This window comes from Haliotis rufescens, unplaced genomic scaffold (assembly GCF_023055435.1).
Source record: "Haliotis rufescens isolate VD_foot unplaced genomic scaffold, xgHalRufe1.0.p SCAF_8, whole genome shotgun sequence".
Taxonomy (NCBI): domain Eukaryota; kingdom Metazoa; phylum Mollusca; class Gastropoda; order Lepetellida; family Haliotidae; genus Haliotis; species Haliotis rufescens.
In genome coordinates, this window is record NW_025964372.1 from 53,778,109 (window position 1) to 53,790,349 (window position 12,241).

A 12,241-nucleotide genomic window follows, 5' to 3' on the forward strand; every position below is an offset into this window, starting at 1 on the left:
CTTTTCAGTATAACTTTCCAGTTTCTACAATGATGATTACATCTTCTATGCTTGTCGAAATGCGTGTAGTAATACTGAGTTCCTTTCAATATGTTTAACAGGTTGCAAATGAAATAAGGCAAAACCGGTGCTTCTTGTTATGAGATTGTACAGGTTAGAATTCAAGGAACGCTCTTTTTGATTGAGCATACAAATTCCGTGTATTCTAGAAGGTTAGTTTTTAATTTAGACTCATTCAGAAAACTTTGATAGGTCGAGAATTGTCTTGATGAATCTAGCATGTCATTTATATATCGAATTTTCGTTTTATTCCATCCTTGGTAGTAGATTACTGTATTTATCAATTCGGATGTTTTCAGTTTTTAAACAAGTGCTGATAATTTCCGGAGTGTTTTGAATAGCCCACCAAGCAGAATGGATGTCACTGTATTTGCTATTTCGTAGTAGTGAGATTATAATATTCTTTAGATTTTAACCATTGCTTTCCTATATTACAAGGGACACAGATTTGGACAGATTCATGGAGGAAGCTGCCCCCTTGTCATTGCACGGTGTTGAGGCTGTATTGTTACTTTAACTTTGGGAGCATTGAAACCACAATCTTCAAAAGTGCAAACTAGCAAGTCTTAATTAAATGTAGTAGGCTTATTCCCCCATATATATTTGAAACACGTATGATGACAGCCTCCAACAAGTGTATCAGGGATGTGGAAGAGACGAAAACAAGTTATTAAATTTTGGAATGATAAGCGAATTTAGTAGTGTTACTGCCTCGATGTACAGACTTAGAGAAAACTGTCGACCAAAGTTATCATGTGTCTATTGTTGGAGTAAACTTAGATACAGAAGAGATAGTTTCGCCATCTCAACACCACTTATTTATCAAATGCGGTCAGTTATAAATGAGGGCTTGTTCTTTAGTCGACACTGAAACAACAAAGAAAGCAATGGCGCTGCAGTACGGTGTGGAATACTCCTGTTGTCTTCAAGACCGCTTACTTCCTTGTAACAGGAGGGGCGGGGGAGGGGGCGTTATAGTGGGACTCAACAAGAGACTAGACACTGCGGAACTTGCTTAAATCTGGCAGATAACCACTCTCTAAATGCTTTAATCGCTGCGAAATTACAATGTATGCTGTCTAGTATTCCCATCAATCAGAAATATAAGCGGCGTTTATCCGCAGCTGACCGCCTCAGTGTTGTGTCCACTGTCTGCACCCAAACACATGGTCATTATATTCCTGGACATAATCAATCACGTCATTCATTGACGGTCATTTACATCACGTGCTGACGCAAGGGGAAGGTCCAGGGGGAGGTCGGGGCGGGTAACGCCCACGCAACATAGCGGCTCACGTGCGTGTGGAGACGCAGTTAAACTGACCACCGAACATCCGTGGACAATGCTGGACATTACTTGCCCGGAACGCAGGCTCTGGTCAAGTGGCTATCAGCCCACGTACATCTGTCATACCTACACGCGTGTGGAATGTGAGTCTTTGTAGAATCGTCAAGCGTGAGGGTTATTTTGAATAGTTCGTACATCGATCTGCGTGCATCGTAGGGGTGTACACACGGGGCTGTTATGTGACGTCGAATTGATATAGGGACGGTCTGGTGCGACGATGTCATGTTGGGAACGGTATGATGACGCCGATGTTGTATAAGGGGCAGCATGGTTACACCGACGTTTACAGTGGACGTCATGGTTACGTTAATGTGGATGTTATTTAGTGGACGTCATGTGGTGGATGTTATATAGTGGACATCATGGTGACGTTAACGTGGTTGTTATAAAGTGGACGTCATGTGGTGGATGTTATATAGTGGACGTCATGATGGCGTTAACGTGTATGTCATAAAGTGGACGTCATGTTGGCGTTAACGTGTATGTCATATAGTGTACGTCATGTTGGCGTTAGCGTGATGTCATATAGTTGACGTCATGTTGGCGTTAATGCGGGTGTTATGTAGTGGACGTCATGTTGGCGTTAACGTGGATGTTATATAGTGGACGTCATGGTGACGTTAACGTGGATGTTATATAGTGCACGTCATGTTGGCGTTAACGTGTATGTCCTATAGTGGACGTCATGTTGGCGTTAACGTGTATGTCCTATAGTGGACGTCATGTTGGCGTTAACGAGTATGTCCTATAGTGGACGTCATGTTGGCGTTAACGTGGATGTTATATAGTGGACGTCATGTTGGCGTTAACGTGGATGTTATATAGTGGACGTCATGTTGGCGTTAACGTGTATGTCCTATAGTGGACGTCATGGTGACGTTAACGTGGATGTTATATAGTGGACGTCATGTTGGCGTTTACGTGGATGTCATATAGTGTACGTCATGTTGGCGTTAACGTGATGTCATATAGTTGACGTCATGTTGGCGTTAATGCGGATGTTATGTAGTGGACGTCATGTTGGCTTTAACGTGGATGTTATATAGTGGACGTCATGGTGACGTTAACGTTGATGTTATATAGTGCACGTCATGTTGGCGTTAACGTGTATGTCCTATAGTGGACGTCATGTTGCCGTTAACGTGTATGTCCTATAGTGGACGTCATGTTGGCGTTAACGAGTATGTCCCATAGTGGACGTCATGTTGGCGTTAACGTGGATGTTATATAGTGGACGTCATGTTGGCGTTAACGTCGATGTTATATAGTGGACGTCATGTTGGCGTTAACGTGTATGTCCGATAGTGGACGTCATGTTGGCGTCAACGTGGATGTTATATAGTGGACGTCATGTTGGCGTTAACGTGTATGTCCTATAGTGGACGTCATGGTGACGTTAACGTGGATGTTATATAGTGGACGTCATGTTGGCGTTAACGTGGATGTCATAAAGTGGACGTCATGTTGGCGTTAACGTGTATGTCATATAGTTGACGTCATGTTGGCGTTAATGCGGATGTTATATAGTGGACGTCATGTTTGCGTTAACGTGGATGTTATATAGTGGACGTCATGTTGGCGTTAACGTGGATGTTATATAGTGGACGTCATGGTGACGTTAACATTGATGTTATATAGTGCACGTCATGTTGGCGTTAACGTGTATGTCCTATAGTGGACGTCATGTTGGCGTTAACGTGTATGTCCTATAGTGGACGTCGTGTTGGCGTTAACGTGGATGTTATATAGTGGACGTCATGTTTGCGTTAACGTGGATGTTATATAGTGCACGTCATGTTGGCGTTAACGTGTATGTCCTATAGTGGACGTCATGTTGGCGTTAACGTGGATGTTATATAGTGGACGTCATGGTGCCGTTTATGTTGCAGCTCGTTGCTGGACACTATTGACGTCTTGTTCGTTTGATTTGTTGCATTCTGGAGGGTCAATGTTCAGATATCAATAGGCTCTGTTGTATATACAACAAGGATCCAATGACTATGACCACTTTGACGCAGTTGTAATATTGCTGATATGGATATAAACCGAATTCACTCGCTCACTCACATGCGGAGGTCAATATCATGTTGCCTCCTTGAGGCGGGGTGACCCCCCTTGATGTCAACACGTGACTGTCTACGCCAGCAGTTCAGTGAGTTCATGGTACGCATGCGTGAGCGAGATCCTCAGTGCCGCCCCTAGTAGCGTGTCACCGCTAAGCGGTCATCGTCTTTGATTAGCACTGTAATTAATGTCTGACAGCGTGACTGATCCGTACGGCCTAATGGCCGCGGGAGGATAGAGTTACCTCCCTTTACAACACAACAATGGTGATCTGTGCGTGTGAGAAGGTGTTGTCGCGACCTCTGTCATTTACAATGTTCCTCCTTTTAGAAGCGTTTAGACTCCGGTTGCAGATGGAGTCGATCTCGCCACCGTGTCGCGAGTAATTGGCCACAGATCTGTACTTGCTCGTCCATCATGGCGATAAGATCCACACTGTGCAAGTAGGGTGAACCTATCGCTCACAACCTCTTTGTGCACCCGAACTGCCACCCTCATCAGGCCTGCTACCCTTCACCGGATGTTGTGAGGCATCATGGGATACAGAGCTATGTACAAAACATGCAGATATCCTATCTTGGTGAGATTATCTCCGATATGCAGTCACGGGTCAAAGGGCAAATTCCTGCACTTGATTGGTGTTACCACGAAAAGGTCTGCCTTGACCACCACCATCAACCAACGAGGGAACCGTGCTATGTGCGGCAGGCGGCAAGAGTGGCCCTGTTACAATTGAGGTCTCTCGAGTAGCCGTGTCCAGCTGAAACCATCTTCAGATCCCATGAGACTATGTAATGTGGATAAGGAGGGGACACATGAGTTGATGGAGGTATAGAGCAGAAAGAGTTGATGGAGTTGATGCATAGAGGGGGTAGAGTTGATGAAAGGAAAGATGGAATAGAGTTGGTGGAGGCATAGGAGGGATAGAGTTGATGGAGTTGATAGAGGCATAGAGAAGATTTAGTTGATGGGGGCATATGGGAGATTTAGTTGATGGAGGCAGAAAGGAGATAGAGTTGATTGAGACATAGTGCAGATGGAGTTGATGGAGTTGGAGGAGGCATAGAGGAGATTTAGTTGATGGAGTCATAGAGGGGATATAGTTGATGGAGTCATAGAGGGGATAGAGTTGATGGAGTCATAGAGGGGATAGAGTTGATGGAGTCATAGAGGGGATAGAGTTGATGGAATCATAGAGGGGATAGAGTTGATGGAGTCATAGAGGGGATAGAGTTGATGGAGTCATAGAGGGGATAGAGTTGATGGAGTTGGTTGGGGCATAGAGGAGATTTAGTTGAAGAAGTTGATGGAGGCATGGAGGAGAGATGGAGTTGATTGAGTTGAGAGGGGCATAGGGAAGATTTAGTTGATGGGGCTGATGGAGGCATAGAGGAGATAGAGTTAATGGAGGCATAGAGGGGATGGAGTTGGTGGAGGCACAGAGGGGATGGAGTTGGTTGAGGCATAGAGGGGATGGAGTTGGTTGAGGCATAGAGGGGATGGAGTTGGTGGAGGCATAGAGGGGATTGAGTTGGTGGAGGCATAGATGGGATGGAGTTGGTACAGGCATAGAGGGGATGGAGTTGGTGGAGGCATAGATGGGATGGAGTTGGTACAGGCATAGAGGGGATGGAGTTGGTGGAGGCATAGAGGGGATGGAGTTGGTGGAGGCATAGAGGGGATGGAGTTGGTGGAAGAATAGAGGAGATAGAGTTGGTGGAGGCATAGAGGGGATGGAGTTGCTGGAGGCACAGAGGGGATGGAGTTGGTGGAGGCATTGAGGGGATAGAGTTGATGGAGGCATAAAGGGGATGGAGTTGGTGGAGGCACAGACGGGATGAAGTTGGTTGAGGCATAGATGGGATTGAGTTGGAGTCATAGAGGGTATGGAGTTGGTACAGGCATAGGGAGGATTGAGTTGCTGGAGGCACAGAGGGGATGGAGTTGGTGGAGGCATTGAGGGGATGGAGTTGGTGGAGGCATAGAGGGGATGGAGTTGGTGGAGGCATAGAGGGGATGGAGTTCGTGGAGGCATAGAGGGGATGGAGTTGGTGGAGGCAAAGATGGGATGGAGTTGGTACAGGCATAGAGGGGATGGAGTTGGTGGAGGCATTTAGGGGATAGTGTTGGTGGAGGCATAGAGGGGATGGAGTTGGTGGAGGCATTGAGGGGATGGAGTTGGTTGAGGCATAGAGGGGATGGAGTTGGTGGAGGCATAGAGGGGATTGAGTTGGTGGAGGCATAGATGGGATGGAGTTGGTACAGGCATAGAGGGGATGGAGTTGGTGGAGGCATAGATGGGATGGAGTTGGTACAGGCATAGAGGGGATGGAGTTGGTGGAGGCATAGAGGGGATGGAGTTGGTGGAGGCATAGAGGGGATTGAGTTGGTGGAGGCATAGATGGGATGGAGTTGGTACAGGCATAGAGGGGATGGAGTTGGTGGAGGCATAGATGGGATGGAGTTGGTACAGGCATAGAGGGGATGGAGTTGGTGGAGGCATAGAGGGGATGGAGTTGGTGGAGGCATAGAGGGGATGGAGTTGGTGGAAGAATAGAGGAGATAGAGTTGGTGGAGGCATAGAGGGGATGGAGTTGCTGGAGGCACAGAGGGGATGGAGTTGGTGGAGGCATTGAGGGGATAGAGTTGATGGAGGCATAAAGGGGATGGAGTTGGTGGAGGCACAGACGGGATGAAGTTGGTTGAGGCATAGATGGGATTGAGTTGGAGTCATAGAGGGTATGGAGTTGGTACAGGCATAGGGAGGATTGAGTTGCTGGAGGCACAGAGGGGATGGAGTTGGTGGAGGCATTGAGGGGATGGAGTTGGTGGAGGCATAGAGGGGATGGAGTTGGTGGAGGCATAGAGGGGATGGAGTTCGTGGAGGCATAGAGGGGATGGAGTTGGTGGAGGCAAAGATGGGATGGAGTTGGTACAGGCATAGAGGGGATGGAGTTGGTGGAGGCATTTAGGGGATAGTGTTGGTGGAGGCATAGAGGGGATGGAGTTGGTGGAGGCATTGAGGGGATGGAGTTTGTGGAGGCATAGAGGGGATGGAGTTGGCACAGGCATTGAGGGGATGGAGTTGGTGGAGGCATAGATGGGATGGAGTTGGTACAGGCTTAGAGGGGATGGAGTTGGTTTGAGGCATAGAGGGGATGAAGTTGGTGGAGGCATAGAGGGGATGGAGTTGGTGGAAGAATAGAGGAGATAGAGTTGGTGGAGGCATAGAGGGGATGGAGTTGGTGGAGGCATAGAGGGGATGGAGTAGGTGGAGGCATAGAGGGGATGGAGTTGGTGGAGGCATTGAGGGGATGGAGTTGGTGGAGGCATAGAGGGGATAGAGTTGGTGAAGGAAAAGATGGAGTAGACTTGATGGAGGCGTAGAGGAGATAGAGTTGATGGAGTTGGTGGCGGCATAGAGGAGATAGAGTTGGTGAAGGAAAAGATGGAGTAGACTTGATGGAGGCGTAGAGGAGATAGAGTTGATGGAGTTGGTGGCGGCATAGAGGAGATAGAGTTGGTGAAGGAAAAGATGGAGTAGACTTGATGGAGGCGTAGAGGAGATAGAGTTGATGGAGTTGGTGGCGGCATAGAGGAGATAGAGTTGGTGAAGGAAAAGATGGAGTAGACTTGATGGAGGCGTAGAGGAGATAGAGTTGATGGAGTTGGTGGCGGCATAGAGGGGACAGAGTTGATGGAGGAGTAGAGGAGGTAGATTGGATAGAGCTGATGGAGGAATAAGGTAGATAGAGTTGATTGAGGCATAGAGGGGATAGAGTTGATGGAGGCATAGAGGGGATAGAGGGGACTTACTACCTTAACTATTTATAATCTTATAATTAATTATCTCTGCGACAACTAGTAACATGTAGCGACGGAACCAAGCTAAAGCGTTACCCTGTTACACCTTCATTAAAAAATGTTCGCTTACACCTGAATATTGTTAACTAGCACATATTTTGTAGTGATTATTGTTTAGAAGATCAATATTTGTCAAGTCTTCAACTAAAAGACAAATTGTCACGATGAAAGATAGCTTGGAAATCGCCATGAAAAACGATATATTGCCGCGGTATTTTCAACGCCAGTAAATGGCTAGGCATTCTGTCAGTCTGGGCTAATATAGATCTATATCGCATCGATGAAATAATGCAAACTCATTTTATTTATCAGCTTTTTTGCTACTTCCCACGACAATTCCTTTTAATCAAGCATTCAAATCTTAAATAGTTATACTGCCATGGACTTCAATGGAATTGGAGATACGCCTACATGTGCAGCCCACAGACATCTTTGACAGGCCTTTACCACTGATCTGTAGTTAGTATTAGTATACATCCGTGCCTTTACCCCTGATCTGTAGTTAGTATTAGTATACATCCGTGCCTTTACCACTGATCTGTAGTTAGTATTAGTATACATCCGTGCCTTTACCACTGATCAATAGTTAGTATTAGTATACATCCGTGTCTTTACCACTGATCTGTAGTTAGTATTAGTATACATCCGTGCCTTTACCACTGATCAATAGTTAGTATTAGTATACATCCGTGCCTTTACCACTGATCTGTAGTTAGTATTAGTATACATCCGTGCCTTTACCACTGATCAATAGTTAGTATTAGTATACATCCGTGCCTTGACCACTGATCAATAGTAAGTATTAGTATACAGCCGTGTCTTTACCACTGATCAATAGTTAGTATTAGTATACATCCGTGCCTTTACCACTGATCAATAGTTAGTATTAGTATACATCCGTGCCTTTACCACTGATCAATAGTTAGTATTAGTATACAGCCGTGTCTTTACCACTGATCAATAGTTAGTATTAGTATACATCCGTGCCTTTACCACTGATCAATAGTTAGTATTAGTATACAGCCGTGTCTTTACCACTGATCAATAGTTAGTATTAGTATACAGCCGTGTCTTTACCACTGATCAATAGTTAGTATTAGTATACATCCGTGCCTTTACCACTGATCAATAGTTAGTATTAGTATACAGTCGTGTCTTTACCACTGATCAATAGTTAGTATTAATATACATCCGTGCCTTTACCACTGATCAATAGTTAGTATTAGTATACAGCCGTGTCTTTACCACTGATCAATAGTTAGTATTAGTATACAGCCGTGTCTTTACCACTGATCAATAGTTAGTATTAGTATACAGCCGTGCCTTTACCACTGATCAATAGTTAGTATTAGTATACAGCCGTGTCTTTACCACTGATCAATAGTTAGTACACAAGAAAAAATACCCATATATACAAAATATACAATTTTGTATATTTGATATTTCCAAAATATACAATTTTGTATAGTTGGTATTTCCAAAATATACAATTTTGTATATATGGTTAGATTTTACCACTGCTTCATTCAATTTCCTCACCTCTTATAGAATGTTTCACATAATATGTGGTTGCAAAGTTTACTAATGATACCGAACAGTATAATTATTGCATGTGACAATAATGCTTTAATACTATTTTCATTATGACAACTATATGATGTTATGAAATAATTTGTATTTCGTTATGTTTTACAGATCTTAATAACAGTTTGATCAATATAAAATGCGTACGCCAGCAACAAGTAGTTGAAAGTAGTTTTAAACATTGATGTTTATCGTTCCAAAGCTCTGTTCTCCAGCTCAGTTCATCTTTGTTTACGAGAACGTTTTTAATATGGGCAATTTTCTTCTTTCGGGACATTGGAGCAGTCATAATATTCATAACATCATAAATATTAAGATTACAGGCAATTTTAACAACTTTAGTACTCCATGAACTTTTACATAGTAACCATTTTCTTCATCAAAGCGTTACAAGTACTGTTATTAAATCTTGGGGTAGTCTAAAAACATTAGCATGTAATGTAACAAACGGGGAGGAGAGACCCATGTCTCCATTAGTGGCTATACATGGAGGTACCGTTACTAACACCAAGAAATAATTTACCGGCTCTATTTTGGATTAGATTAACGTTTTATCCTCATATACCAGAGCCATAGAACATTACCGGCTCAACAAGACTTTCATACAGTTTCATAAAAAACATCATAAGACATACACCCAACAGAATAAGACAAAGCATGGCTGGCAGAATTGTACAACTCTTTCACAGTTTCACATATCTAGATGCTCGTCAACCCGTAGTCCCAGATAACGATATGATTCTACATAGACCAGTGTTTGCCCAGCGTAGAGGAATCTGGTTAATCTGTATCACTTAACGAGTGGTGAATGGCTTACTCTGCCCACAGTCGAGAGCAGCACAGTAATTAGTAGTTTAGACCAGGCGAATACACTGGTCACACTTGACTGGTCTGTCTGATGATTCGGTCACCTGCCAAATGGGATGTCTGACAATTGGGTGTGAACCTTACAGAGGAAGTTATTTTATGAATGCGTCACGTGTTTCAAAAGAGATGACCATTATCTAAGTAAAATACTTCTAAGATCATAAAGGACATAACATTTAATGAAGTGAAATTCATTTTCGACAAACTTTTATGAACAATTTTAAAACAGTGTGGGCAGATTCTATTTTCTAAAAGGTTTGGGGGGTTGTAAATCGTCCTGTTTCGATCCAGATCTAAAACTAGCTAAAATGCGACGGTGGTCCCTGTATTTAAAACATAAGGAGCAACAACGTTACGATCATGAAAGTTCTTAATGTATTGCCCTTAACGTTATGTTTATCGTTCCAAAGCTCTGTTCTCCAGCTCAGTTCATCTTTGTTTACGAGAACGTTTTTAATATGGGCAATTTTCTTCTTTCGGGACATTGGAGCAGTCATAATATTCATAACATCATAAATATTAAGTTTACAGGCAATTTTAACAACTCCATGAACTTTTACATAGTAACCATTTTCTTCATCAAAGCGTTACAAGTACTGTTATTAAATCTTGGGGTAGTCTAAAAACATTAGCATGTAATGTAACAAACGGGGAGGAGAGACCCATGTCTCCATTAGTGGCTATACATGGAGGTACCGTTACTAACACCAAGAAATAATTACGGGCTCTATTGTGGATTAGATTAACGTTTTATCCTCATATACCAGAGCCATAGAACATTACCGGCTCAACAAGACTTTCATACAGTTTCATAAAAAACATCATAAGACATACACCCAACAGAATAAGACAAAGCATGGCTGGCAGAATTGTACAACTCTTTCACAGTTTCACATATCTAGATGCTCGTCAACCCGTAGTCCCAGATAACGATATGATTCTACATAGACCAGTGTTTGCCCAGCGTAGAGGAATCTGTTTAATCTGGTTAATCTGACTGTTGGAATATTATCTATGCATTATCCTGTCTAAAAATCTAGATATATTTACAATATCATGTATGCATTTTTGAATCATTGTATTCCGGAGTGGTCTTCATATAAACTTCTTGACCAATCCGCTTCATGGACATTTTCAGAAAAACATTTATTTATTTTTTTTAAATGAAAATTTTACAGGGACTAGCTGTGCTACCACACATGTTAAACCATAATTACAGTTTTGTCTAATTTTAGCGATAATGAAAACTGAGTAGAGATAAGATATATTGATGAACATCGTCTTTATTACAGTTAGGAGCGACGCTTAGGTGTATGTTGTAACACCATTATCAAACAAGTGATGTTGTTCATCCACAGATCTTATCCTCTCTCAATACTCCAACTTCTAAATTCCTCGCAAAGAAGATAATGATACTTGTTTTGAATCTTGCCATCGTACAAAATATTCTTCGCACAGTATTCAAGAAACAATGTAATATTAATATCATACCACGCCATCAATATATGTTGTGCAATATTTGAGAGGTTGGCGCCTGTCGGGACGGTGTGAGATGCTAAAACTGTTCTTGTATAGTCTAGTATCCTTTGGCTAGTGACAGCTACCACTGTTTATTCCCATTCAAGTTGCTAACGGTGTTTCATCTAAACAGTATTATGGGAACGGAAATTAAAACATTACTTCATTCGTTATGCTACCATTTTTGAATATATGTCCATGAGATTAATCTGTTCATTTTTCCGTATTTTTATTACGGAACTTATAGCTTTGTGTGGCACAAACGATCAAATAGTAAGATGACTACAATTAAAGGGCATTAATAACGAGAGGCTGTTCACATATATGTACATCATATATGTATCACGCGAATCATTTCTGATTTTACTCGACGTAAGAGCTAGAAACGTTACCTACTTCCGGCGCAGCGGTTCTAGATGTTGGCGCTATCTAGATTGGGTCCCTGACACATGCAGCTCTATTTGATGGGTGTATTGTACTTAATAAGCTGAACTTTTATAAATCTATTTTTTGCAAATAAATACTGGTCACTCCAACTAATCATTGTTACTAAAATATATAGGATTGTTGTCTATAACGTGTCCATTCGTATGTCTGTTTTACGTCTGTTCTACTAATTATTGACACTAAGAAACTCGTACAATTTTTTAAATCATTACTAAACGTGTTGTACTTGTCTACATCTGAATTGAAAAGTGGGAGAAAAGTTGCTTACTGTATTTTGCCGCCTTTGATGGTTCTGATGATCAAGATGACAACGTCAAAATCTAAGTGTTCAGGAGTCGATGAGGATTCAGGAGTTGTTGAATTGATGCAGAATCAAGGTTGGGGGTTATTATAGGCCTAATAGTGCACCACGTGATTTATGTCCAGGCCCCCGTGACATGCAGTTGTCATGTGACATGTAATTAACTAATTGAATTGCAAAAACAATTC

At 42.6% G+C, this 12,241-nt stretch overlaps 2 protein-coding genes across 2 annotated transcripts; both read right to left on the bottom strand.

Annotated features, from left to right (window-relative positions):
* Window positions 1-4,688: 4,688 nt before the first annotated feature.
* LOC124126554 (formin-like protein 14) lies at window positions 4,689-5,585 on the bottom strand. The gene has a single exon (XM_046490021.2). It carries the CDS (start codon window positions 5,583-5,585, stop codon window positions 4,689-4,691), a length of 897 nt encoding a protein of 298 aa, XP_046345977.2.
* Window positions 5,586-6,202: 617 nt separating this feature from the next.
* On the bottom strand, window positions 6,203-7,240 carry LOC124126553 (extensin-like). Its single transcript, XM_046490019.2, has one exon. The coding sequence runs from the start codon at window positions 7,238-7,240 to the stop codon at window positions 6,203-6,205; it is 1,038 nt and encodes a 345-aa protein (XP_046345975.2).
* Window positions 7,241-12,241: the final 5,001 nt, after the last annotated feature.